At 44.2% G+C, this 26,955-nt stretch overlaps 1 protein-coding gene across 2 annotated transcripts; it reads right to left on the reverse strand.

The window, feature by feature from the left end:
• Positions 1–137: 137 nt before the first annotated feature.
• LOC124336876 (phosphatidylinositol 3-kinase regulatory subunit beta-like) lies at positions 138–23,473 on the reverse strand. Of its 2 annotated transcripts, XM_046790765.1 has the most exons (13): positions 22,179–23,473; positions 21,953–22,102; positions 21,345–21,482; positions 17,647–17,694; positions 10,255–10,445; positions 6,466–6,600; positions 4,457–4,712; positions 4,260–4,358; positions 3,746–3,943; positions 3,539–3,673; positions 3,233–3,440; positions 2,624–3,140; positions 138–2,556 (listed from the first exon to the last, which is right to left on the reverse strand). In XM_046790765.1, the coding sequence occupies exons 1-13, from the start codon at positions 22,360–22,362 to the stop codon at positions 1,453–1,455; spliced, it is 3,363 nt and encodes a 1,120-aa protein (XP_046646721.1). In that variant the 5' UTR covers positions 22,363–23,473; the 3' UTR covers positions 138–1,452. The 2 variants fall into 2 exon arrangements, with proteins under 2 accessions (XP_046646721.1, XP_046646720.1); XM_046790764.1 differs by lacking the exons at positions 17,647–17,694; positions 21,345–21,482; positions 21,953–22,102; positions 22,179–23,473 and having other exon boundaries at positions 10,255–12,153.
• Positions 23,474–26,955: the final 3,482 nt, after the last annotated feature.

The following is a 26,955-nucleotide window of genomic DNA, read 5'->3' on the forward strand; positions in this document are numbered from 1 at the left end:
GATGGCTAATCCCATCTTTCTTGGAAAATTTGAGCTCTAAATTTGAAATAGGAAATCGGCACCATTCTTTCTTTATTTTAGTATTTGTATATTTGTATCTTTCGTTTCTAGTTGAAACGAATCTTCCTTGACCATAATTTATAACAAACTTGCATGTATTAATCGAATGTCTCGTGATTTGGTACAAAATGTACAGGTTATGAGTGCTTAAGGGGCGGGGAGAGTCAAAACACAAAAGAGTTGTATACGCGATAGTCGATTCAACTCTGACAAGAATCTACAAAATTATGACACTTGGGAGAACTAAAAAAAAACATTAAAAATTACAAAAAAACATGGTTGGAGTTGGGTTAGACGGCGTGTGGCACGACGCGTTACAACGTATTATCTATAATGTCGCGGTCAAGCTACAGCTCGTCCGAAGCTCGAACGAGACTTTTAGGATTGGGCGAACATTTCGGATCCTCTGCAGCTCGATGGCGTCTCAATTCTTGTATGTATATATATGCATATAATATAGTGTAGGTGTTCGCATGCTTTTATCACTGTACAACACAGATTTAGGGACCGCATCAAACCTTGATCTCGCTCCCAGCGTCCAGTTTCGAAAAGTCGCCGTTTACAGCTGAGATCGATCACGCAGCAACACGCACACACACACACACATCCGAGTCGAATTTCGTTTCGTCTTCTTCCATATTACAGCGAGGAATTCACACACGTAACAAAAGTGGTATTATCACCATCACAAGCATTGAGGGGGAGAGAAATCCCGCCCGGGCGCGAAAACAAACAAAATATTTCCAATACAAATGAGGATTACAAAATAATTTGGGCGAAAAAGAAGAGAAAAGAAAACACAAAAAAAGATTTTATACATAAAAGACGTTTTTCACAATTTTGGTGGTGGTCAAATAACGTGCACACAAAAAGGGGTGAACACCAGTGGGGTTTTGGATTTCTCTCATATTTTTTTTTTTTGTTTGTTTTGTTTTTAATAACAGGCCGTCTCTGGGTGGGTTGGCCTTTTTTTTCATTGTGGCCGACTTAATCCATGGAGGTTGCCAGTAATTTTTGTACTGAGCTCTGACTTTTCTTTCGTGATCTCTTTCTTTCGATCTCAAAGTATATAAACAAGACAAAATGATCGCACATTAATTTTTATCAAATTGATTCCCAGTGACAATTGCGTATCAACAATCCCACGGCCCTTTAATCCTTCCCCCTCTTTCCTTTTTTTTCGTCAAAAATATGAACAGCGACATGAAAACGGTTTGCTAAGTCTAACACAGTGTCGTTAATAAATCTACACGAGCCATTGACAAAAAATATGGCGCCACTGACATTCTCTCGGATTCCAATTTCTTTCAGTTTGTTTCTAAATCACACGGGATTATCACAGTTTTCCATCAGCGACGGTGGCGGCCGTTTCTTTCTTCCTTTTTCTTATTTTTAGATGGGGTAGTGGGGATTGCTCTCCAGCGGTTGAGGCCCGTGCAACGGATGGGCCAAAGTGGTGGTCAGCTGTGGATTGTGTTCCTCGAGCGAGTGGCCGGCGTAGTAGACGACCAAATCGTTCAGCGTGGGGAATAGAAGGTAAGGCTCGGTGAAGCCGAAGCCTCGCTCCGACCGATGGATCAGAATGTGACCGACGCCCTTGTCGACTCGTCGGTAGGCGATCGACAAAGCGAAAGGAGCGCTTCCAGCGGCACTGCGGCGGATCAGGAAGGTCCCGTCGGCTTTGTTGGATAAGAGACGCTCGGCGTCCGGACGCGTACAGTCAGGGATGAGCCAATAGGTGCTGTCGGCGTGCATGTATAAGGGGTGCTGTTGTTGTTGTTGTGCGGCAGCAGCAGAAGCTGGAGTAGGAGGAGGAGGCGGAGCTTGCTGCTGGACGGCTGGTGGAAGCGGAACTTCTTGAATAGGCATGGACACTGGAGGAGCCGGCCCGTCTCCAGTTCCATCGTAAGCCTTATTCTCAATTCCGGCAGGCATCTGGGCGAGACTCGATGATGCGGAAGCGTTGAGGGCTTGAGCGGGTGGCGGCGGAGGCAGCCCGCTGTCTTCTCCGTTGCTCAGGCGGCTGGGCTGGACTACATCGGGATTCTTCCCGTGACGTAATAACCACATTTGTAGGAGATCTCTGGTTTTGCAGAGTTGGTGCAACTCCGGCTTGAGGGCGTTCATCTCTCGGTCCAGGTTGCGGCTCAAAACGGCCTGGACCCGTAGTTCTTCTTGCAACACTTGGCGGGACTGCCTGATGGTGTTCATGCGCGACTTGAGGAGCTCGTTGTTCTCCTTGAGGCTGTGGATTTCGTGACGGTGAGCCTCGCGCTGGAACTTTTCCTGCAGACGGAGCTGTTCCTCGAACATGGCGACCGCTTCGTCAAAAGCATCCAGCGCCGTCTTCTTGAACTGGATCTCATGCGAACAGCGCGAGTAGTCGTCGTGGTACTGGTCGTAGAGGCGCGACCGGGCCAAATATTCGTGATGGACATCCTCCAGTCGCTGTCTCATTTTCTCAACGTCGCCATTACCGGCTTCCACTTCTTCGGCCTGGATTAGAAAGTTAAGTAAATAAAAACCGGAGAGAAGAGGATGACGTCAACCAATTTTCACTTACGTGTTGGAACCGTGAAACCGGATAGAGCAATTTAACGTCCAGCGTCGGATTGTATTGGGCCAGCGAGACGGATCGATAGAAATGGATGAGTTCCGGCACGGAACTGAAGCGGTAGGGCTCGGAGAAGCCGTAGCGGCCCTGTCGGCTGCAGCAAATCTTGATGAGTTTGTTGGATCCGCCCTTGCGGAGTGTCAGCGTGTACTCGCCGGCTTTGGAAGAAGCGTCGCGGACCAGAAAGGTTCCGTCGGGCGTGTCCTTCATCAGATCGTTGACTTCTTCGCGCGTGATATTGCCCCAATACCAATCGGCTTCGCTCATTGGGCGCAGGTCCGCCTCGGCAGTCGACGGACCCACCGCCGCACCGGCGTCGGCCGCCGTTTGCGACGTTGGTCGGAGATGGTTTCGCGGAGGCAGAGTGGGCGCCGGAGCGAATTCCGGCATCGTTTCGCCCCAATCGCATCGAAGCAAAAGCAATTCCAGGACCCGGACGTGAGCCTCTGCGTTATGGACCACTTGGCTGTAAAATGCCAAACAACCACAAAAAACAAACAAAAAGGAATTATTATTAATGAATGAAATGATGGATGGGTAATTTCATTCAGTGATTACATGATCCGCTCCCAAGGCGGCCGCAGAATGATGTGGGCAAACACTTGAATGATCAGGGTGGGAGGTTCACATCGTCCTCGTCCGTGTTGCCACTGGCAGAGCCGGCAGATGTGGGCCAGCAGACAGCGCAACGTGGCCCGGTGAAGGTCTGGAAGTTGTTGAACAAGTCGAAACAACTGGGCGGCGCACTGGTCGTCACGACCGATACCTATCAACACATTTTTTTCCAAAATAATCAAATAGAAAAACCAGTTATAGACAGTGGATGATAATATTTAAAAACAAATCATCACTCCGAGATCTTACGAGAAGCTTCGATGATAGCGTCGTACCACTGCGACGGGATCATGGGATCCGGCAGTTCGCGCAAGAGTTTCTTGAGTCCGCTGGCCAAAACGTGCGGTTCAAAAGCCGACAAATCACCACCACCACCAGCGCCGTCTAATAGAAAAACAATTGGAAAGTGTTAAGTCAACAATTTCAAGAGAGTGACAGAGAGAAAGTGAAACATACCGGGATCGGTGCTCAGCTGGAGGCAAAACTGAGCTATAGTCTCGGCACTGGGAGTGGTCGTCCGGTAGAGACGGTAGAGATCCAGAGTGGGCGTGCTGGTTGCCCGCTGTTCGATTTCCTGAACAAGCCGCAAAATCACAGCCGGAACAGAGGCCGGATCACTGCCCGTCGACAGTCGGCACAGCCCAACTCCAAAAACTGTTTAGAAGATTTGAAAAAAATTAAACGTCAAATATTAACTAGAGTCGACCAAAAAAAAAAGCAGAAAATGACAACTCTAAATAGTTGGTCTGCATTTGGCTCCGCCTACCGAAAATGGCTGAACGTCCAATTTTCGGTGGGAGGGCGGCGGCTCTCATTTGAACTTTGACATTCAAACTCTTTTTATTCAAAACTTTTGTTTGAGGTTGTACCCAAAAAGCTCTTGAAGAATTTCTTAGATCTTTTTCGTGCCAAGGGAAAATTCACCAGCAAGGGCGAAACATGAAAGAAATAAAAGAAACAAAAAACAAACCTGTTCGATTATGAAGCCGGTTGGCGCGCTCCGGTAATCCTTGAAGACAAGCGGGCAGTCCGGTTGCCGAGCAAGTTCGATGCGCAATCAATCCACAAGCTGTTAAAATATTTCAGAAAAAAAAAATAAAAAATAAAATTCGGTCAGCTTTTAGATGTTCTGCGCTGCTTTCCAATCAGCTGGCAAATGAGACTTACAGTGACAGATGAGTCCTTGGTGCAAGAGTCCGCGCAGAAACTTGTGGCACTTGTCACAACGTTCCAGCGACTGGAAACTGGACTCGACCATGCGGTGAGGAGGAGTGAGGCCGGAGTGACAGCTCGAGTCGCCGTCGCCATTAGCGTTGGCCGTCACAGCCAATAATTCCGACTCTTTGCTGGTTGAGCGTTGACACAGTTCGTCGATGCAGACGAGGATGGCTTTCTGGTGAAACTCATCCTTGACCCCCATATTCTATCAAACGAGAAACAAAACAAGTGAAAATCAAAATATAGTCAAAATAGAAAGAAAAACCCCAAAAAATAAAGCACACACACACACAGTTCAACTATCGGACCAAATAAGGAAATACGAGCCCAGACAATCACACGCAAGACTGGAGGTCATCACGAGCACACACACAAAAAAAGAGATTTATAACGTCGGCCATCAGATTGACACCCCCTGAAGGAGAGAGAGAAGCTGGTGGCCGCCAATCTGGTCCGGAAGAGAGCGTGTGTACACAAGTCTCTCCGGAAATGAAAGAAAATAACGTACGGCCTTTTATTGACGAAGCCATTTTCGGAGATCAATCATCTCTCTTTTGCTTCTTTCATTTTGACTGCTACATTGAAGTGAAACCAAACGTAAATAGTGCTGTATCTTTTTCTTTTTCTCTTAAAAGTTTCTTTTCTATCGTTTTTTTTTTTTTATTTCTTGGCAACCGGTCGAAGGAATTGGTGGAGACCGGTGGAAACCAGTTGGCTCTGGTTTCGTGGCATGTGCCATTCGATCCGAGAGCGACTAGATCGGCTTGGCGGTGGAAGCCACTCTCCGACGATATCAATCAAGAGAGTGAAACCGACAGATGTGTGGCTGTACCGAAAAAGAAATGCAAGGGTGGTTGGGACTTGGGAGGCAAGTAAATAAAAATTCTTCGCATTCAGCATTCGCTGAAGTAGTAGAGTGTCGAGACTAACAGGAGAAAAAAAAAAGAGATTTATTTTATAATATTTCGCCTTTTTTCTTTTCTTTTCTTTCCTGGACTGTAGTAACTCGACGCCGGATAACCTCAGATTACTCTCTTCGTTCTCAATGTTTGTGGCCTTTTACACACACACACACACACACACACTCTTTGGCCAAAGTGTTATTCCCGAAAATGAAAACATCAATCGACTATCAAACAACGTGCGTTCCACTTAACACTGCAAGGGAAATCGATGGAATTATTTCAGCCTCTCGAGATTGTTTCTAGAAAATTAAAAAAATTTAAAAACAGGCCGAGAAAAAATTTGTACAACATTTTTCGGGTGGGAGAATAAATCAGGTCACGGAAATTCCAGCGGACGTTCCCTATTTTTTTCCTTTTTCTTCTTTGTTGGAACGGAACATCGATCTCGGGAGCGGAGGAGGAGGAGGGGGGTGGTCTCTGTGCGCGCGCGTCATCACGACAAGAAGAAGAAGGAGCAAGCTCTCCACGTGTACGACCTCCAGTGGCACAAAGGCAAGTCGCCAAGATGCACTTATCAATGAATTGTTGGCAGAAACTAGCTAACAACCTCGCGGATAAATGTGGAGTTGATATATATGACGACAAATGCGGGAGGAATCGAGGCAGTCGTCGAGCAGCTAGGAGCTAGGAGCTAGTAGAGAGACAGAGAGAGAGATTGGCCACAAAAGATATAGAGAAACGGACGAACAAGAGAACGAGAGACTTTTTTGACACAAAATGCAAATGGCGAACGACGACCACAATAGTCTCATAAATACGACGAGGTTTCTCTTTTTCTTCTACTTCTTTTTCGAGACGAGATTTATGGCCGAGGCTGGTTGTATTTATATACCGGCCTCTAGCTATCAGACCAATGCCATCGGATAACAACTGAGACAGACGTCTGCCAATAAATCCCACCAATCTCTACGCACACTCAATGAAGGCGTCCATCTTCTTCTTCTTCTTCTTTTCACGATAAAAGAAAAGAAGAAGGAAAGAAAAAGAAATTACCGTCAGTTTGTCCTTGTCCAAACTCAGCAAGTCGACGCCTTTGATGTCTTTGGACCGGAAGAGTTCAGCGTAGCGGTAGAGGTTGAGCGCCGCCATCCATTCCACCACGTGTGTCGAAGACCATTGGCTGATGGGCTGCACATTTCGTTCGTTCCACATAAAATAAAGAAAAAGAAAAAACAAAGAGACAACATTCAAAATCAAACTGGATTAGACAACAAAAATGTGTCGTCTACAATCGACCAAGGATGGAGAGTGGAAGGGAAACACTTAAAACATTCCGTTTTCCAGACGATAAGGAAGTCGCCTTCAAGACAATTCCACCACCCACCAAAAAAGGGATAACACACACACACGCACAAACATTTTGAAAAATATCGTGAATTTATTTCTATGGGTGACGGAAATCACCAAAAGGTCACACTACTCACACACACACACACAACTTAATAGAGGAAACCAGCCTCCTTAAACATAAAAATGAAGGCCATTTTCTTTTATGGTTGCGGGTGGGTATACTCTCTCTCTCTCCGTGTGTGTACTTGCGGTGTACAGCGGAATCAAGAGGACGCCGGGGACGCCTCTGAACACAAGAAGAGGCTCGGGAGAGAGAGAGGCCAAGAGCAGCACAGCCCAGCAACTCAAAAGAAGAAGAAGGGTCGGACTAGGCACGTGGAGGGACCGATCGATGGCGATCGATTTCTGTTGTTTGAAGGGACCAGAAGACCGAAAACGCACCCCAAGACTTGACATTCTAACTAGTCCGGACGTTGGGTTGTATAGGGAGGAGGAAAGAAAGAAAGAAGCTAAAAATGACGTTCCACACAATGAGATGATTTCTTTTTATAAAGGAGAGAGAGAAAGAGAGGGGGGGGGATTTGAGAAGGGAGTTTCCGGGTTTTTTTTCCTTTCTAGACGGGGCTAGAGCTCATAAAGTTCAGTCCCGACAAGGCCGGCCAGGAGTCTCTATGGGATTATCTCAGTGTTCGGACACGACGGCATTTCCATTTATCCACTTCTTTTATTCAAAATAAAAGGCCGAGGTCACCTGGGCCGAGGCCATTTTTTTTTTAAATGGGAATTAGACAATAGGCAGACGATTCTCAAAATCGAAATTCATTTGCGATTTTTCTTGTCCAGACGACGCAAAAGTCGAAATGATTTCATCTGGAAAATCTTGTTTTCTTTGAGTATCATTTGCATTTCGGGGCAGCTTTTTTCGTCAGCTGCGACTTTCATTTCAATGAAATGTGAGTTGTGCATTCCCATTTTTAGCGCAGGTCGTCAAGTCCAGTCCGGTCCGCGAGCACTGGCACACTGCTGGCCATGACGGGAGTGAGAGAGACTACCTAGAGACAACGGCACGTTACTAGGCGCACCGCTCCCGAACGTCTGGCCCTCGCCCATTGGCCCGGTCGCCAGCCAATCGTCTAACGGATCGATGCTTTTAGCTTTTATAGATGGGGTGGCGGTGGTGGTTGCCGGGTGGTTGCCGGGAGTTTGAAAGGAGAGGCAACACTAACCAACCGTTCGGTCCGGCGACTTTTGCGAACATTCATCAGTCCGAGAAGTCGAAAATCGCCAAGGCTGTATAGCTGATGGGCAGGACTATGCTAACTAAATTGTTGAAATGCTCCTCAATCTTGTTTTTTTTTGTTTTATCCTTTTTTAAAAAGACTGATATTTACTTTTACGTATCTCTCTCTTTGTAATTACATGTTGGATTCGCTGCGTAAATTGGTGACGTCTAAAACCCCCACCCACCCACCATATTTTATTTTTATTTTTTTCAATAGACGAAAACAAAAAAATTGTTTTTTTTTTTTTTTTTCCCCGTCCAGCTGTGTGTCTGTGTGTTTCACACGTCCGTGACTCGCCGGAACGGATTGGCCGTCCTTCACTGTCTTCCGAATCTATGCCAACATTTTCCACCAATTTTCATCTGGGGTCTCCGTCTCCACGTGGAGCTCAAAAAAACCAAAAAAAAAGTTTCGACCCTTTTTTTCTTTTTCGTATTCCTTAACAGTTGCAACTTGGAAATGCAAAAAAAAAAAAATAATTATAATAAATAAATAAATAAATATCAAAAAGATGGTGGGATAAAAAAATGTGTGTTGTGCGCGTTGGCGCTCGCCTGCAGACTGACAAAACGGGTTTCGGCAACCTGTTTAGTAGTCCGAGTCCAAACTATTTTTACCACCTTTTTTGAATTCCTGATTTTTTTTCTTTGAATAATCAAAAAAGAGAGAGAGAGAGAAAGAAACTAGACGCCCATTTCTCGTCTCGTATTTATTTATGCAGTGGGAAAATCAAGAAAACGTTTTATTCGTGTCACGGAGAGCCGCTACCACCACCACCGCCAAAAAATAAAACAACCAAATGGCGTCGAAAACGGCGAAAAAGTTGGTTGGGTCCTTGTTACTGTCCACCGCCGAATTTGGCCAATGAAGCCGAACATTGGGTCCAGCAGGTCCAGGACCAGTGAACCCTGGACGAGAGAGCAGCTCTTGTGTATGCGCTAACTGTTGTAATGGTGGTGTTGTAATGGAGACGACCTCTGCATGTGTGTGTGTACGTCATCTCACTTTTGATCTCGATGATCAAACTGATGACCGAAGTCTTTGTCGATATGACCAGAATCATATGGTTTTGACCGGGATGATGTTACTACCCCCTGGTTCAGTTCAACAGAAGAAATTGAAGCTGCTGCTGCTGCTGAATAATCTCTTCCCAGCCAATGCACAGCCGGGAAATGGTTTCTGATGATGGAGACGCCAAAGTGTTGCATTGCCATTGTTTTCGTTATTTTAATTTTCCCACCCGGTTTCAGACTACCAACTTCTCTCCTCGTGTGGGGATTTTTTTGCACCAGAACCAAAAACCGACTGGCGAATCGAAACGTTCAACTCAGCGACTATGACCTTATTAGGCGAAATATCCATGTCTAAAAAGCTGGAGCTATAACAATCAACTCGTTGACCCACGGACTTGTTATTTACTATTACCCAGCAAAATTCCATTTTCCATCCCTGCAGCGTTTGTTTTTTCTTTTCTTTTCTTTTTTCTTTTCTTGAAAATAATAAATAAATATATAAATGTCTAGAGCATGCGTGCGTGTTGGCGAAAGGAGAAATATCAGAATTTCTACCTCCCTTTTTTAAATTTCATTTTTCGCTATCGGTGGGGGTAGTAGTACCGTAGTACTAGTATATAACATGTACACAACAAAAGGAAAAAAAATTGCACGGTCCCCAAAAATAATCATGGCAACGACAAACCCATTACTTATAACCCAGAGTCGTTAAACCCAAAATGCCTCTTGGGAGGATAAATATAGGAGACGCCAGCGTTGCCAGATTATTCGGACATTTCTTTCTCTTATTTTTCGCAACGCAGTTTTTTTCTTTCTTTCTCCCCTCCTTTTTTTAATGCCGCCATTAAATAAATAAAAGAGAAAAATAAAAAATAAGAGAGTACGAAATAGATCATCTTATCGAGATAAAAAAAAAAAGTGTAGGTGAGACGTGAGAGTGAGATATAAATTGATTAGAAACTGTTCACACACACGCGGGAGGGACCTTGGACAATTCACGACCTTCAACACACAAAACTGAACCGATACCCAACCACTACCACCACCACCGAAATAAAATAAAATATAAAAAGGCTGATGATTTATGCATCCTTTGTCTCCTCCCTTAAACTGCGAAATAGATTTTCTCTTATTTTTAAAAAAATTAAAAATAACAAAAAACGGATGCTGTGAGATAAAGAGAGAGAGAGACTTACCACATCCTGAGGCACTGTCTGCGGCAGCGTCGGTGATGGAACGTCATTGAAGGCCGCTTCGCTGGTGCCGGTCGTGATGGATGAGACGGACGAGGAGCAGCATCCGGCGTTGGCCGGCTCGCTGGCGGTGGTACTGTTGCTGTTGCTGCCGATGTATCGGGCGCATGCCTGGTGATAGACGGCCTGGCACTCTGCAATGGACGAAAGCAAATTGCAGTCGCAGCAGCAGGTGGGCAAACAAGCGCACAAGAGGCGGCTGTAAGGAGCCGGAGGAAGCAAGGAAGTGGAGGCTGCTGGGGCGGCGGTGGCGGCCGGAATTTTCACCCGGGCCAATAAGAGCGGAGCGGCAGAGGCCGAGTCTCCCAGGTGGAGGGGCGGCGGAGTCGGAGGGTGCGAATGGGTCGGATGGCGACAGGGCGAAGAGAGCCGAGACACCAGCGACAAACTGGCCGATCGCGGGCGGGAGACGACAGCGGCGGCGGCGGCCGGAATCGGTTGGCACTCGAGCGATTGGCCACCAGAGGCACTGCCGGCCACTACCACCGTTCCAGCTGCCGACACTGAACATTGGACACCACCAGAAGCTGAAGCTGCTGCTGCTGCTGCCGCTCCCGATCTCAACATGTAATTATTCTCATCGGCCAATCTTGGCTCGACGCTTCCATTTTGCTGGCCGGCCACAACAACAACGCTCCCGCCGTGTTGTTGTTGTTGCTGCTGAAGTAAGGCGAGTTTGTAGCGGGTTATCTCGGACACAAAGTGAGAAGAAGAAGAAGAAGTGGAGGAGGTGGGAGATGAGCGATTCAAACAATGCGAGTGATGATCGTCCATTTCTAAGGCTAATGTCACGGCTGCCAAAGAGGATCCAGCTCGTCCCACCACAGCTCCGTAAGTGAAGCCGCCGAGCTGGCTGCTGGAACAGCTCAGCGCCGCAATGGACATAGCAACCGAGCTGCCTGCTCAAAATTGGGCAAAACCAAAGCAAAACGGCCGGGTCTCACACACGAAATCGTCCCAATTGCAGCAGGACGCCCAAAGTTCAATTTTCGTACGACTTTTTTGTTTCTTTTTTTTTCGGTCGGTCCGTCTTTTATCTCAAACAAAAAAACTACACGTCGGTCGGCCGACCAACGGCCAAGACAAAACCCAACGAGACAGACTGGGCCATTCAACACGAGAGATGATTCCGGCGACTGTGCGGAATCTAGTCGACTATCATTTGATGATAGATATATATTTCACTACCAAGTTTGAGTCTGCCTTCGGGGCTTACCGGCACACTTTCTTTCACGCAGTTGCCAAGGGCCCCGGTTAACGCAGGGCGCGCGCACACACTCACACACACACACAGCTACACACAGACACACAATCCGCTTAGCAACAGCGCGCTCGAGCGGCCTATAAAATTGCAGCGCTAGAGTATGGCCAGTGCACACACACAGGGCACCTATCGTGAGCTCTCGGCTTCAACAAAAAGATATTCCACACACACACACTCACACACGTACACACCCGAGACGACACTAGAAGAAAAAGAATGAACTAAAAAAACGCCACTCGATTTTTCCCAACTCTTTTGTTAAGTTTTTCGCCAACAATTCCGGATGGATTCCCTCACTCACCCGAAAATGTTAGAAATAATTTGATTCAGTCAACGTGAGTGCCGCGTGACTTGAGTCCACCACTCACGAAAAGCGAAAGAAATAAAAATTTTGTTCGCGTTCGAAATGTTTTGCGTGCGAGTCGAAAGACACACAAAAGTTGTTGTGTGTTGTTGCTGTCGTTGTTATTCGCTGCGCGGGACTAGTTGTTGGCGGACCGGCGGCGAATCCCAGACTGCTGGCCAAGCTCTGTCATCTTCACGATTATCAACCGGTTTCTTTCTTTGCTCAACCAATGGCCGGGCTTCGTGGCTCGCTGGCTCGCTCACGAACGATATGTACGTAACGTACGAATCCACCCCTCCCCTCGCCTCATGGCGGCCGCCAACGCCATTGCGGCTGCGCGCCAGCCGACGCTGTCGCCATCTAGCGGCAACCGCCCTTGACAACCGGCTCCTCCAATCACGCACGCACCCAGTAGCTCTCTTTTATTTTTTCTTTCTGGTTTTATTCTTTTTTTCTTTTTTGGCGAGAATGACTTCACGACTTCATTAGGTAATGATGATGCCGAGCTTCGCGCGAGGTAATAACGATTACAGCAGCTCTGACCCTGGCCTGGCATGATTATCTTTTTTCTCCTTAACAAATCAGATCGAATGCAAACAGTTTCATTCATAATAATTCGAATGAAACAAAAAAAAAAACGATGAATGACCTTTCGCTTCTAATTGGCTTTCGTCACTCTCTTTTGAATGAGCTTTTTCCTAATCAGCGGTGGTGGTGGTGTCGGGCAACTGCCAATCATCTAGCAATAAAAGAGTCGGATATTGAAATGGACGTGTGTAAACTGACCGCGGCTCGGTTACCAACCGCCAGACGGTATTTTTCTTTTTTTTTCCCGGTTGAACAGGTAACGAACTCGTAATGTAAAGCGATTCGACGAAAACCCTTTAATTGAATCATAAAAATATGAATCTCTTATCGAGAAGAAATGTCTCGCCTGTCAGCCAGGCCAATATTTCGGTTGGGCAATTAACAAATCAAGTCATTCACCTGTGTTACCATGTACTACTACAACCACCCACCCACCCACCCACCCCCGACCAACCAACCACCGCTCATATAAATAGATCAATGTCGTTGGGGCTAGCATTTCGACACTGGGCAGTCTCAGTAACTGGGCGTCCAGGCAAAAGTAACGAGACCAGTAAAATACACACACACACGCGGGTTCGTCGAACCTCCTGTTTAGAGTGAAACAAATTGACAAGGTAAATCGCCCGTCTCAAAGCCAAAAAAGAAATGAAAGGATTTCTTTTTTACTAAGGATGATTGATATCATTGGGTGAAAACCTTTGGTTCGTTATTAATAATCCCCCCCACTGCCGGTATATTGCAACCACCCACTCGTCAAAAATAAAAACAAAAAAACACAAGACGGTAAAGGAAATCTGAGCCGCACGTACACGGTACACTTTCATCAGCTGGTAGAAAAATCCAGTCGCGAGTTGATACGTATAACAGAGCAAAGCCGGCTTAAAAGCAAAGGACGAAGCCCATCTCTCAATGGCCACTGAAAAGATTTGCAACTCAACTATTATCGGGAGATTTTCTTTCTCAACTCAACTGTATGTATAGGGAGAGTCTTTTCCTCAGACTCGTTCGCCCAGTCATTGGCGATTGACGTCAGCCGAGTAAAACATTTTCTGAATAGCCGGATGATGCTTCTTCTTCTTCTCTTTTATGTACTATACTACACTCTTAAAAGATATCTATATGTATAAATGTGTGTGTGTATGTGTGTGTATCGGAAAACATGGAGACAGGATCATAACTTTGGCTGGCGCATGACCCAGCGGGCGGTTCTTACCACCAGAAAAAGGAAAAAAGAAAACCCACTGACTCTGACTGGCTGTGGATGCCAAGCAATCCTCTATATCTTTCTTTCCCCTCAGCATTTTCTCATTTTATGTGTATACCTTCGACGACGACGACGACGACGACGACTAGGACACGATATCGTTTTCAATCCCAAGGTTCCCCCCTCCCTTTGGCGAATGCTTCCTGGCTAGAGTTGACAAACGGGAGAGGTCATTGAGTTCGTTCGCCATGGCGTCTATTCTTCTCTTAGTTTCCCTTTCGGGATATTTCTCGTCGTTGGTAACCAATTTTAGACATAAAAAAAGGCGAGTAATGTCTATAAGACTGCGGTTGGTGTGTGTACCGAAACGCTTGTACTCCCCTCACATCGACCAAAAAAGAAGAGCGGAGATTATCTATCGATTGCTAAAGGGTTTTTATAGGAAACAACACCAAAAAGAGAGAGAGAGGAGCGTTATGGTCATTGATCTCCAACTCTTCCAAGGCGTGGATCAATTTCTATTTCCCCCCTTTTTTTTTTTGGCTATTTGGTATTTCCTGGACAATCAGAAATTTATCGAGATGATGTAATTGCACACTCGACTTAGTTATCGATCAATTACCTTTCCCGTCGGCCATGGCGCCGCAAAACGATCCTTTCAATTTCAAATATTTCAAATTCCTTCGTTCGATCGAAAATTACCGAGTGAGAAAAATAATAAAAATGCGGCACTTTTTAAAAACGAACGACCGACCGTCTCTCTCTTTCCCGTCCCGACGGGCCAAAATAAAAACAAATAAAAAAATAAAAACTTGTTGGATGCGCGCGCGCACATCCTTTGTTTGTCTGCTACCGGTGGTACCAAACGAACGCGTCTGCCGTCCGTCCGTCTGGTCGGTAAACATCTCGCACCACCATCCAAGCTATTAATACGTCTAAGGCCGCTGGCTGGATGATTGGCTAATGCTACTAGTAGTGCTACTTCTACTACAACTACTACTACCCCAGACCATTTTTGCTGGGTTGAAATGGACCAATTTCTTTTCTTTTTCTTTGCTGGACGGCCAATATTTTGTTAGCAAAGAAAAGGGAAAAGGAGCGACGTAATCGAAATTCGATCGTCAACGTTACCGTATTTGATTTTGAACTGGAGATATGTAGCGCCAAGACAAGATTATATTTTTCGTCTTTTCTAAATACTTGACCCCAATTCGGATGCCATGTTACATTACAAACTAGTTTACCCAGTCTGCGTGACGCCTTACATGCCAACCGCAAAATACTTTGCAGTCGTGCATGACCACGCTCGTCTTTGAACCTCCCCCCCCCCTTCCTTTCACCGTCCGTCCGTCCGGCACAGTGTGTGCAAAGCCAGTAGCCAAACAGCCTACCGCGCCCCAAAACACCCGAATCTCTTGACGTCTTTTTCACAAAAATGTTACACCGGTCGGTACCCCCCAAAAAAGGCCCATCACACAACCACCACTAACTGTGAAGGAAGGCGAAAAAGGCGAAAAAAGAAAAGAAAAGAAAAGAAGAAGAAGTTGGGGGGAGAGGTTGTAGTAGTGTGTGTTTTCCGGCCCGTTCTTGTATCACTTCCTTCCCAGTCTCGGGTGATTGGGAGACGACGACGACGACTTGAGGACGTGTAACACGCGCCAGACATTGGATTCCCGATGAAATCTTAGATTACATACCTAGCGCACGAGTCATCATTCGATCTCGATTTCGATTTCCCGTGGACAAAATGAAATTTCGTGTGTCCGCGCCAACCCCACCCACCACCTCTTCTTCGCCAAACTCATTGGCTTCTTACAGTCTCTGCGACCCCCCGACTCACACCCATCCATCATTCAATAGAAAATCAATAAGTTACATCCACTTGACGACTAGACCTTCTTTTTTCTTACCTCCTGATCTAAAAGTTAGAAAGAAAAAAAAAACCATAAACGGAATCGACGCTAATAATGCAATGCGATTCACGTAGAGTATATATGACCAAACTCGGCAAAGCTCAAACTTGGGTCCCAAATGGAAATTCCATCCAACTCCGCTGTTACCAAGGGCACCCGAAATGCCATCAGAACTCGTTAAAATCGTAAGACCAATTTTTGTCTTTCCCAAAGTCTCGAAAATCTCAAAAAATTCCACGTCTCCTTTTTTTATTCCAGGTGAAAGAGAGAGAGAGAGAAAAAATAAACAGTGTAGAGGCAATCAGAGTTAATTCTTCTCAAACCGACCGTGTAGAGTCGACCGGCATATAACGGAGCGTGACGTCATGCGCGTTGCCGTACACCACACACACAGACACACACACAAAGGGTTCTAGACGGGCTTAGCAACAGTCTACTGTACCGGCCTCAGACAAAGGGACTCGACTGGCTAATGATTACGCATGACGTGACGCAACGCCGACAAAATGGTCCGTCGGTCATAAATAGTCTCAACTCTTTTTCCTTCTTTTTTCGGTTGTTTTCTTTCTTTCTTCTTCTTCTCGACTGTCTTCTCACGATGGCGTCGCTCAAGACGGTCGTTTCCTTGTATATTTAAAAACTGCTGCTCCCCCCGTGAATCGGTGAGCTCTTTCGGCCCACTCACGCAAAGGTGACATTGAGAGAACAAATAAAAAAAAAAATATGCAGGCCGGGAAACACCCTTAGCAACAAGCCGGCATCCCCCCTCCCGTTACCTCCGCTCCCCAACCGGCAACCTTCTACTCTCCCCGCTCGACAACAGCAACAGCAACTGCAACAACACTTCCAGCAGATCTTGAATGGCCTATTGTTCCCTTCCGTCATCATTCTTTCGCTTGCATCTGGTTTTATTTTTAATTGAATCGAGACACGAAATAAAAATGAAAATAGAATAGTCTCCTTTTATACGTGCACAATCTAAAACTGGAAATGACAAAACGACAATGCACCAGCTATACAACTATACCACCTGGACGAGCTTATCTATTTTGTGTGCACCGGTTTGGAAATGCAAAAGGTATAAAATAAAATAATAAAAAAAGTGAAAAAAGAAAAAATAGAATCGAAAATAGAAATATGTGTGCGTACAACATCTGTGTCAACGGATCAGGTGTTGTTGCACACACACGCACTGGGACTGACGGGAAAGAATAAGGGAACACGTGCATGGCGCGTGTTAAGTGCGCGGAATTGTTGACATCTTTTCGTGAGGTGGAAGATTCACATTCACGAGCCTATCACGTGATGGCAGACTGTTCCCCCCAAAGGGGATCCAAGCCTCTGCCCATTTAGCAGGAACAGGATTTCCGTGGAAATCCTAATTATTCACCTGCCGTTATTGTTGTTGGGGGGGGGGGGGAGCACCCGTCCTTATTCGACATTATTATCTGTTTGTTTTAATCGGTGGCATTATTATTATTATTATTTTCCACGAAATGAAAATTGTTTCCCCCCCGCACCAATCGCTCAAAGCCGACACCCAGCCGCCGCTACCGCCAATGCGGCGGCGGTGGCGGCGGTGGATGGATGCATCATATTGGTTTCCGTTCGCATGGTCAAATAAGCCACATAGAAAAAAGGCGAGTGAAATGGGTTCGGGAAAGAGAGAGAGATAATCAAACAAACATGAACCGGAGGAGAGCGATCGAGAGATGACTTCAGCAGTCAAAAGTTCTCCGATTCATCCGGAGGGTGGGCAAGGGAGGGAGGGTGGGTTTTTTTTCGCTCCGACCAACCGAGAAAAAGAAGAGATGCCGCCAATTCGACGAAATTTAATCGCCCTTATGACGAAGAAAACGGAGAGAGAGAGAGAAATCAGGGGTATAGGGTGGAGACGGGAAATGTGAAGCATGTCAACCGATATTACAATCACCCGGCAGCGAGAAGAGAAAACTATTACGGTACTACTACTACTACAATTTTAAAATAATTCGAAACAAAAAATGGGTTGTCTTACCTTCGCATTTCAGGCCGACTTTACCAGAGCCCCAGACGAAATCTCGACCTGTAAGACCAATCAAATCAAAAATTATAATTTTGTTGTAAAATTCCAGACAAATCTTTTTTGTTTTCTTGGACAGGGGGGGGTGGGAGATTATCGGTTTGCATAATAGAAGCAGACGACTACAGCGTAGAAAACGAAATAAGATAACGAGATTATTCTAACTTTTTTCATAAATGGCTTCTCCACGTGTGGTAAAGCCTCATTGATAAATAACAACAGGTGACGTCAGCAATCAAATGACAACTATGTCCATCAATTACGAATGGCGTCCATCGACAAAAACAAAACAAAGTCGAACGGACTTTTGAGAGCGTTGCGCATAACTTGGCGGCGGCGGTGGCGTCTCACGATGGAAATTAACCGAATCTCGTTGACATCATCCGACGTCCGGTGTAGCATTCTACACACTGACAAAGCAAACATTCGAAGCCGAGTCGAATGTCGAGAAGCAGATGCAGCAGCAGCGGGGGCAATATGGGAATTTTCTCTCTCTATCCGTCTAAACATCTTTCCTATCAATCTATCGTCGGGTTTTGTTTGCCATTCTGTTGATTCTACGGCTTCGCGCCACGTGAAAACACGCAGCCTTGAGAGAGAGAGCAGCAACAGCAGCCCCCGTCCATTCATTCACGTTCATGTGTCGAGAGAATTTTGTTTCAGTTCCAACATTCCCCTTTCCGATCGACTGAAATTTAGTGGGGGAGAAAAGATTTTAAAAAAAGATTTTTTCTGCATTGGCCATTTGCTGGCGTTACGTAAAAAGAGAATAAAAAAAGGAAAAAGGAGGAAGAAGAAATCGGGAGCTGTTGGGATAAGCAAACAAGATGCGCAATATGTTGTGAGTCACACCCCTGCTCTCATTTATGTGGGGCTCGTCAAATTTCCGACACCAGTCATCAGAAAACCGCCATCGTCTAGATTTTGAAAGAAAAACTGCAACAATTTTTTGGGCAAAAAGAGATCAGGGCCAAAAAGTTCAACTGCGCATTGGCAACTCGATCGATTACAAATTCCACGAATGAAATATGGACAATCACGATCGATTGGGTTCGCCAAATTCCCTCCCGCCCGATCCTGCCGGAAGAGTGGAGACGAGCAACTCACGGATTCTTACACGAAGGATTATGAGTTATATATGACGGCCCATTTCTTTTCTTTTGAGAAGAGATGACATCTCCGCACATATCGGACCGCATTCAAGTTTTTAATGATCAAAATGTCGCATTTAAGCCGTTACAAAAGGCCCAGAAATCGCCAAAGTGCTGCCGGAATCAATAAGTCGATGTCTTATTATGCCAACTCAACCATCCAATTAAGGCACGTGGAGCCATCTCGGTTGCCATGGGCAACCGTCCATCAATAAAAGATGTTGTGTACTAAGTTCCGTAGGCTACGAAATGGAAGAAAAGAAGAAGAAAAAGGGGCCAAACCCGGTTCGGATCACGATGTTTGAATGACACTGCTGAATGGGGTTTTTTTTTGTTGGGCGAAAATCGTCATCGGTCAAATGGCGATCACGCCCATATCGACTCTTAAACTCATCACACAAAAAAAAGAGATGAACCGCAATTATGTCGGGATGAACGGATTGCCTTACACTTGCCAACCAAACAATCGTGTTGGGTGGGATGTTCCAACCCGGAGAGATGGACTGGGCAAATGTTGAAAAAACTTTTTGGGTGTACACTGCGTGACTACCTGGCGTTGCACGGGCGTCCGCATGGCAACAAGCAGCGAATTTCACGTGATTATGGGATCGTCCATCAAGAACTGGCAAGTCCTTGATATTTCGTTGAAAGCGGTTGAATATAAGACGAGGGAACCTCGTCGTGAATTTAACATTTGCGCCATGAGCGCTTTCCCTTTCCGAAACGGTTCGACGACACCTCCTCTCTCGCGTGGCGTTCGGCCATTTTAAAATGTCAGCCATGACGATCGGTCCAAGGCAACGAGGGAGCTCCATCCAATTCGCATTTGATGAAGTCGCTCGGAGTCAAGTCGACAGATGCACCGAATAGGCAAAAGAAGGAAAAAAAGGGAAAAAAGTTTTTCGTCGAAATTCATTCCAAACAGGTTGGCAAACGGCTGGCGAACAATGGAACTGAAACGGATCATTGCCTAGGGAACCAACTATTGCTCTCAACATTGGTTACTCAACAACGGGCGTTAGGGTAAACAGGTCCAATGAACGCCGTTAAAGTTTGAAAGGGAACAAGTTTGGCCTATCGACTGCTCCAGACGGCAGTCAACAGAGCAACATTTCAATTTATTTTTTGGGGGGGAAGGAATTGAATCGATACGAGCGGATGAAATGAGATTCGCACGTCGCCCATTCATTTACTGGAGACTCGCTAGAAGTAGGAAATGCACAGCATTTGGCAATGTCTGTATTTTCCCATGTGTGAATAAAACTCGAGTGAACTAACGAATATTGATCGACTCAGCTGGCCATTGGCAGATGACCGATAGCAACGCTGGCCCCCCCACCACCACCACCACTTTTGAACTTTCAGTCGTCGAAATTTCTAGGAAAAGGTAACCTCTTTGTACAACCAAGTTGACGACCCAATCAGAGAAGTTGACAGCAGCAAGATTCGACCCTTGATAAAGTCAAGGACCTGTAGGAAAATTACATGCGAATGCTGCAGGGTTGAGGGAAAAGAGCGGAGGGGTTTTTGTGACGGATCAATCCGTTTCCCGGCAACTTTTCTCCTTTTCCCCCCTCCTTTTGCGTTTCTCCTGCTTGAGTGGTGTTGAAAAGTGGTTGGCTGTTTTCATCGGATCTATTTTCAGTCGTCGGTTGTTGTTGTCGTTCGTCTGGGATTTTTCATCATTTGTAATGCGTCTGGACGACTATCCATCGTCACGAACAGGGAAACAGGATCATTATTCACTCAAGAACCCATTTCAGAGATCAAAACAACTAACTTGGCCGCCGCTGATATGCAAACTTTATCCAACCGCCATGTGAATATAGCTCTATACACGAGAAAAAGCGACCATAAAAGAAATGGAATGTCCTTTCCATCATCGCAGATGTTAATCGGCTGCGTTGGGAACCCATCCAGCTTTTTTGGAACACGCGGCAGCTGGTATCAAGTCCGGATTAAGACACCAAAGTGTCTTCCCATCCGTTTCCCCCCAAAAAAGACAAAACAGAAAAACAAAAGAAATACAACGCGTGCCTTGACCCCTTTCGAATTAAAACATACTAGAGATAACACGTACACTAGTATTTTTCTCCCCCCCAAACTCCCCTGTTCGCAATCCGGAACACTGTCGAGTTAATTGTCCGGAAAAAGGCTTCGTCAATTATGATATTTGGAGCCCGATAACAAACGATTCTTGGCAGCTACGTCTACTTGTTTTTAGAGGTAGTCACTGGGAGCGAAAAGACGATAAAAGAAAAAAACATCCCTAGGGTGGTTGATGAGCTGTCAAGAATAATGGTTCCAAGAACGAACGGAACTATTCCAGAGTCATGTAAACCAGTCGATGGACAACTAGGAAAATGAAAGGGGGGTAGAGCATCGTCAGCAAACAAAAAATGCTGGAATCTTCTTTTCCGATCACAACACCTTGGTGTCGAAATCAGTTCATCAATAATGCACAAGCCGAGCGTGTCGACATCTAGTGGTAGCGGTACTTACAATGTGCACAGACGATGGGTGTTAGAAAGTAGACTTCGACAAATCTATGCTGCTGCTGCTGCTGGCCCAAGTTGATTGAAGCCGGTTGAGGAGGTGGTATTTGGCATCCTGTCCAACGACGTGGGGGTAGACTCGGAGCTAAAGGAAACAGGAGAAGAAGAAGAAAAAAAAATACAGATGAAATAACTGCGCCGCGGCCGAAACGAGGTCAGTTCCGCAAACAAAAAGAATACGCGTGAAATTTATACACCCAACTGAGTAAATAAACAATGGGACAGTTGTCAACAGGCGGACACTGCGACCTATGCGTAAGCTCGAGCTTCGCAACCGAACAAAATTCTCTTTCGTTTTTTTGTTTTTTCTCTAGACAATGAGCTCACTGCTCTTTACATAGCGGAATTTACGAGCCTTTTTGAAATTGTCGGCGTATGTTGATGCCAAAGTCTGCGAATTTTCAATGTTACATGTTTGCCAACAAATTTGACACAAATAAATTCAAATCAAAATAATTTAACCTTAATAATATGATTCAAATAACCTTTTTTTTTAAACTTATTTTACTAAATATGCAACAACAAAATACGCTGCCAAGTGTTTTTTAAAAGTACCTGGAGGGAGAGGAGATCCTCCATATCCTGAATCGTTGTAATCTTCAAGTTTATTCATCATCTGGCTCTTGATGGGAGAACCTTGAATCCTGGGATTTATACTACTTGGTTGAACATCTGGTTTTCGTTCTAGCTGAGTGAGGTAGGGCACTAGAACAAGTACAGCAGGGGTTTAGAAAATGGTTAAAACCATGGTAAGTTCACAAAATGTGAGTCTTCACTATACCTGGATAGTAGCCTTCCATGCCAGTGCGCTTGTTTTTACCCTTTATCCAGCCTGGTACGTCAACATTTAACATCTGTGAATTACTGATTGGCACTTCAATAATGTCATTCACTGTCAAATCCAATTGAGGATCTAATTCATTTTTGAATGCATAGACAACCAAATATTCTTTAAATCCTTCCATTTTTAAAATTGCAAGAGCAAAAAATCCAGCATTTGAGATGCTATTTTTATGTTGTCATGGAACAGGGACGCAATCCTCACCCGACATGCTCCTTTTTTTCGAAATTATAAATGTTTTCACGATTCAACTGACACTCACTTTGGATTATATTTTCAAGCCAATTTTATTTTATTTTTAGCCAAATTTTTATGGCAAAGATGATTTAGACTTTACGATTTGGCCACATATTTGAACGCTTCAACCCTAGAGAAGAAACAAACACAGAGACGCCATTATTATGCTTGAGCAATGTTGCCAGTTCACGTCTTTCGGTTTTATTTTATTATTTCTTTTTTCGAACTCCTCCAGTGGTTTTTCGTGTTTCAGAATTTTTGTTTGAAAAACAAGTTGGAAAATCCCAACGGTACTTTTATTTTATAAATCCGCTTCCAACAGCCTTGGATTACTCGTTTTAACTAGTTGCATTCGATTTAAGATTTGCATTCAAAAGCAAATATGGGACGTAAAAAAACTTTAAATCACGGTGCCTGAAATGCAGTTTCATGGATTAAAACAAAATTCATGCAATTCACAGTCCTGGTGCAGCTAACTGTTCCTTTCATATACACTTTCGTTTGTTTAATCTATTCATCGCATAGTGCAAGAAATCTATAATTACTGTTTTTCTTTTTTCTTCCTTTTTTGATAACAAGCTGCTTATATAACTGGTTGCTCTGTTCTATTTATAGAATCGCAACATGGAGCGATTTCCATTGGCAATATATGGGATTGTAAATTTTCTTTTAGCTAATTTGATCTGGAGTTTTCGTGGACTATAATAAACTAGGCGAATTTCTTGCGAATCTAGGCCAAAAATTGAATATTTTATTGCGATGCACAGCAGTAGGAATTCACAGTAATCGAACTTTGTCCTTGGATGTGGATAGAAACAAATTTTATGCCTGCAAATAATATTGAACTCACCAAAACTATTTTGTTTGAACTGCGGTTAAAGCATTCGAGTATTTAAAAAGCTTTTGTTATAAATAGATTTCCGTGGTTGTTGTTGAGGATGAAAGGGTCATGTAACTAAACTGACATTTGAAGACACGGGTACTGATCTACTTGGATGTTGCGAGTTTACTGAACAACCCCTATTCACGGAGAAAAGACAGCACCAGAAGGTAGTAACGTTAGTAATATGAGAAGAGGTGGAAATTCTTTTGCCAAGGGCATATGATTGCATCACATTCTCGTGTCTCTTTTAAGAGAAAATATTGTGACTTAACAAACTGGTGTGTTTGTTTCGTTTAACAAATGTTATGGGACACCGAAGTTAGTTTCCGAAATAAAAAAACCCGAAAAAGACCGTTTTTGCCATGGTGATGTTGCGTTAACTTTAATGGATAGCTAACGTATAAAGTACGCCAATAAGCCTTTTTTTTTGGGGGGGGGGGAATGCGTAATTTAACAGGTAATGCTATAACGTTTTAAAAATCCACTAGTCACGTAACGATGTCGAGGCCTAAATCCAAGTAAGTGTGATGATGAGTCACAGGAGTCAAACGCGAGAGGTGCGGTTAAAGGTGTATTGAGAAACAACCAAGACAACTGTAACACGATTACAAGCATAAGCGAGTGACCGTATTCAACGAGACCTCAAATAGATCGAATGTCCGATTTATATACGGGATGATGAGCGATGGCTTGTCTGATGGTAGCCATGCCTGTTAAAGTAATTAAGACGGTGCGTATGGTAAACGCATCAACAAGTGTGAGAACTTGTCAATGGCAATACTGGTAGCGCCACTGCCATGTTAACTCCTCCTCTCGGAAATTTTCTCTGGGGCTGAAGCCAACTTTACGAATCGATAGTGTAAATTGGAACTAAGATATCGATCTCGCTCCTTGCCACTCCTCCACTTTACCCTCCATTCCTATGCCCTACTTCCCCACACACCCGCCGTGGCGCTTATAGCTAAGGAGCAGGGCACATGCAAGCAGGTTTCACTCCCAGATAAAAAAAGCAATGGAAGGGCTCGCCATATAAGTGGCGGTACCAGTATTCTACAGTTCTGCTGTGGGGCAAAAACTCTGTTTCGCGGCAAAATTATTTATGTTGCAATGCCGTACCCCCCACAATGTTTCGCAACCCTCTCTCACCCCCCTATTTCCAACACCCCTCTCTTTAATCCACAAAAGGTTAGAACTTACAACTGACTATGCCTGCGCCATGGAAGGTCGCACTTTTCTCTTTCTCAGACATAATAATTTAGTTTGAGAATTTTATTTGAAAAAAAAAAGACAAAAGGGACTACAGACACTCGCTTCGAAAAGTTAAAAAAAGGAATAAGTGGGTAGTCCTGAGCTCATGCCCAAATGATTTTACTCGCTGTCATCTATAATTTAAAATTAGGGCTAATTAGGAATTGTTAAATGTCGTAAAAGTAAAATTAAATTCTTACCACTGCTAGATTCACATTTCTCCTTGAATTGCTTAGCCAAAGTAGTGTTGATAAACTCATCAGAAGAGGAGGAATCAGATGACTCGACTCTCGGCTTCTTCGCTTGTTTTCTCTCTTTTTGTTGATTCTTCTTCTTCTTCCAATTGCTTGGCCCGGCAGTGTTAGTCTCCTCCTTTTCTTTTTTTTCATTTTCCGCTGTTTCCTCTTGAGGTTGAGGCTCATCCTTTTTAGCTTCATCACCCTCACCCTCACTTGACCCATCCTCATCATCCGATGGATACTCTTCCATGATTTTATAATAGTCTGGAGTTGGTGAATGCTTCAAATTATCCTTCATCACAACTAAGAAAAAGAAAGAAAAAAAAATATGTATTTAGTAAGATAAACTTACAATGAAAAACCTTACCAGTCATTGGTTCACACACAGCACATTCCTTGTCTTCTGGCTTGTTAAGAAAAGTGCACCTGCACGAGTAAATAATTAGTTAATAACTATAAGAAATTAATTTAACTATTTTACTTTACCTATCACAGGGCCAGAATTCCAATTCTTCGTGCTTTTCACCCTTTTCAGCCATATCAAAAATCAAGTAAGAAGAGTGGACAAATGCTTTGATTTGCCCCTTAAGTTAACAGGCTTAGTTCCGGGTGAGTTCCCTTCGCCTGGCTCAGGATCTTTGGCAGATCTGAGACTATTGCGCCTCACCGCCTGCTTTACTGCCGCTTCTACCAACTCCTTTGTGGGAGGGTTGATGGCTGATTTTCGCCGGGCCTTCGGGGAAAAAAGAAATATATATTTAGTAAGATTAACTTACAATAAAAAACCTTACGAGTGATTCCACATTTTCATCTCCTTCATCGTCGCCCTCTCCTACATCATAATGGTCGTTACATTCGTCATAAGCCTCGATACAGTAATGGTAGGCATAAACATCAATAGACTTGTCATCCAAGAGCTCTGCAAATATTACTTCAATAATTAAAGTAAAATTTAAAAAAGATTAAATTGGTTGGAGTCTTACCTACGGATTCCTCACACATGGTGCATTTAGAGTCGGTTGACTTATTTACAAAAGAGCACCTGCCCAAAAAAAAAAAATTGTTATTAGAATTAATATTTTAGAGAAAACAAATTAAAAAGTAAACAAAACCAAACCATACCTTTCACAGGCCCACGATCCATCTTCTTTTTTCATTATTCTGATCGTTTTTGGTTCCCAATTTGAGAATTTTTCTGAATTTTTGGCTCATCCTTTTTTGCTCCAACTTCATCATCCTCACAATCAAATTCTTAACACTGCTCGAGTCGCATTTCTCCTTAAATTCATCTGCCAAAGTGGTATTGACTTCATCAGATGAAGAAGATGGTTCAGCTCTGGGCTTCTTCGCATTCTTCCTATCTCTCTTTCTAGTTTGCCTCTTTTTCCAATTGCTAGGACTTGCAACGCTTGTCTCACACTGTTTGTCTGGAATTTCCGTTGCCGCTGTTGCTTTCTCTATTTAAGGCTCATCCTTTTCGGTTTGGTCTCCAACTTCGTCTTGATCATCCTCGCTTTGCCCATCCTCACCAACCCCTTCATAATCAATGTTGTCCCAGTCGGGACTCTCGGGGTGCGTTAAATTATCCTGGATTACAACTAAGAAAAATACAGTAAAATTCCATATATATATTTAGTAAGATTAACTTAAAATAAAAAAACCTTACGTATAGTGGGTTCACACAGGGCGCATTCCGAGTCTTCAGGTTTGTTAACAAACGTGCACCTGCATGAGTAAAAACTTTACCTATCACAGGGCCAGGATCCTAATTCTTCGTGCGTATCAGCCATTTTCTTACGGTAATATGAAAATTTGATCATTGTTTTGTACAGCAGCTCATTTCAAGGGCAATTTGTGCTTTTCATGAAGACAATACCATTGTGTAATCTACTGTTTATTTTATAGAACACAGTGTAAAGAATTGGAAATCATACTCTCCAGGGTGACAGAAAAGTAAAGCTTTAATGCAAATCCTTTGCTTTTCCTTGTAAATAACAAGTCAAGTTCATTTAAACGCCCTAATATGAAATGAAAGTGAATCCCATTGAAAATGGGGAAATTACTGATTACTGAATTTGTCAATTTTTCTTTTTGAAATTTTTTTTTGAAA

Source organism: Daphnia pulicaria, chromosome 4 (assembly GCF_021234035.1).
Source record: "Daphnia pulicaria isolate SC F1-1A chromosome 4, SC_F0-13Bv2, whole genome shotgun sequence".
Classification (NCBI taxonomy): domain Eukaryota; kingdom Metazoa; phylum Arthropoda; class Branchiopoda; order Diplostraca; family Daphniidae; genus Daphnia; species Daphnia pulicaria.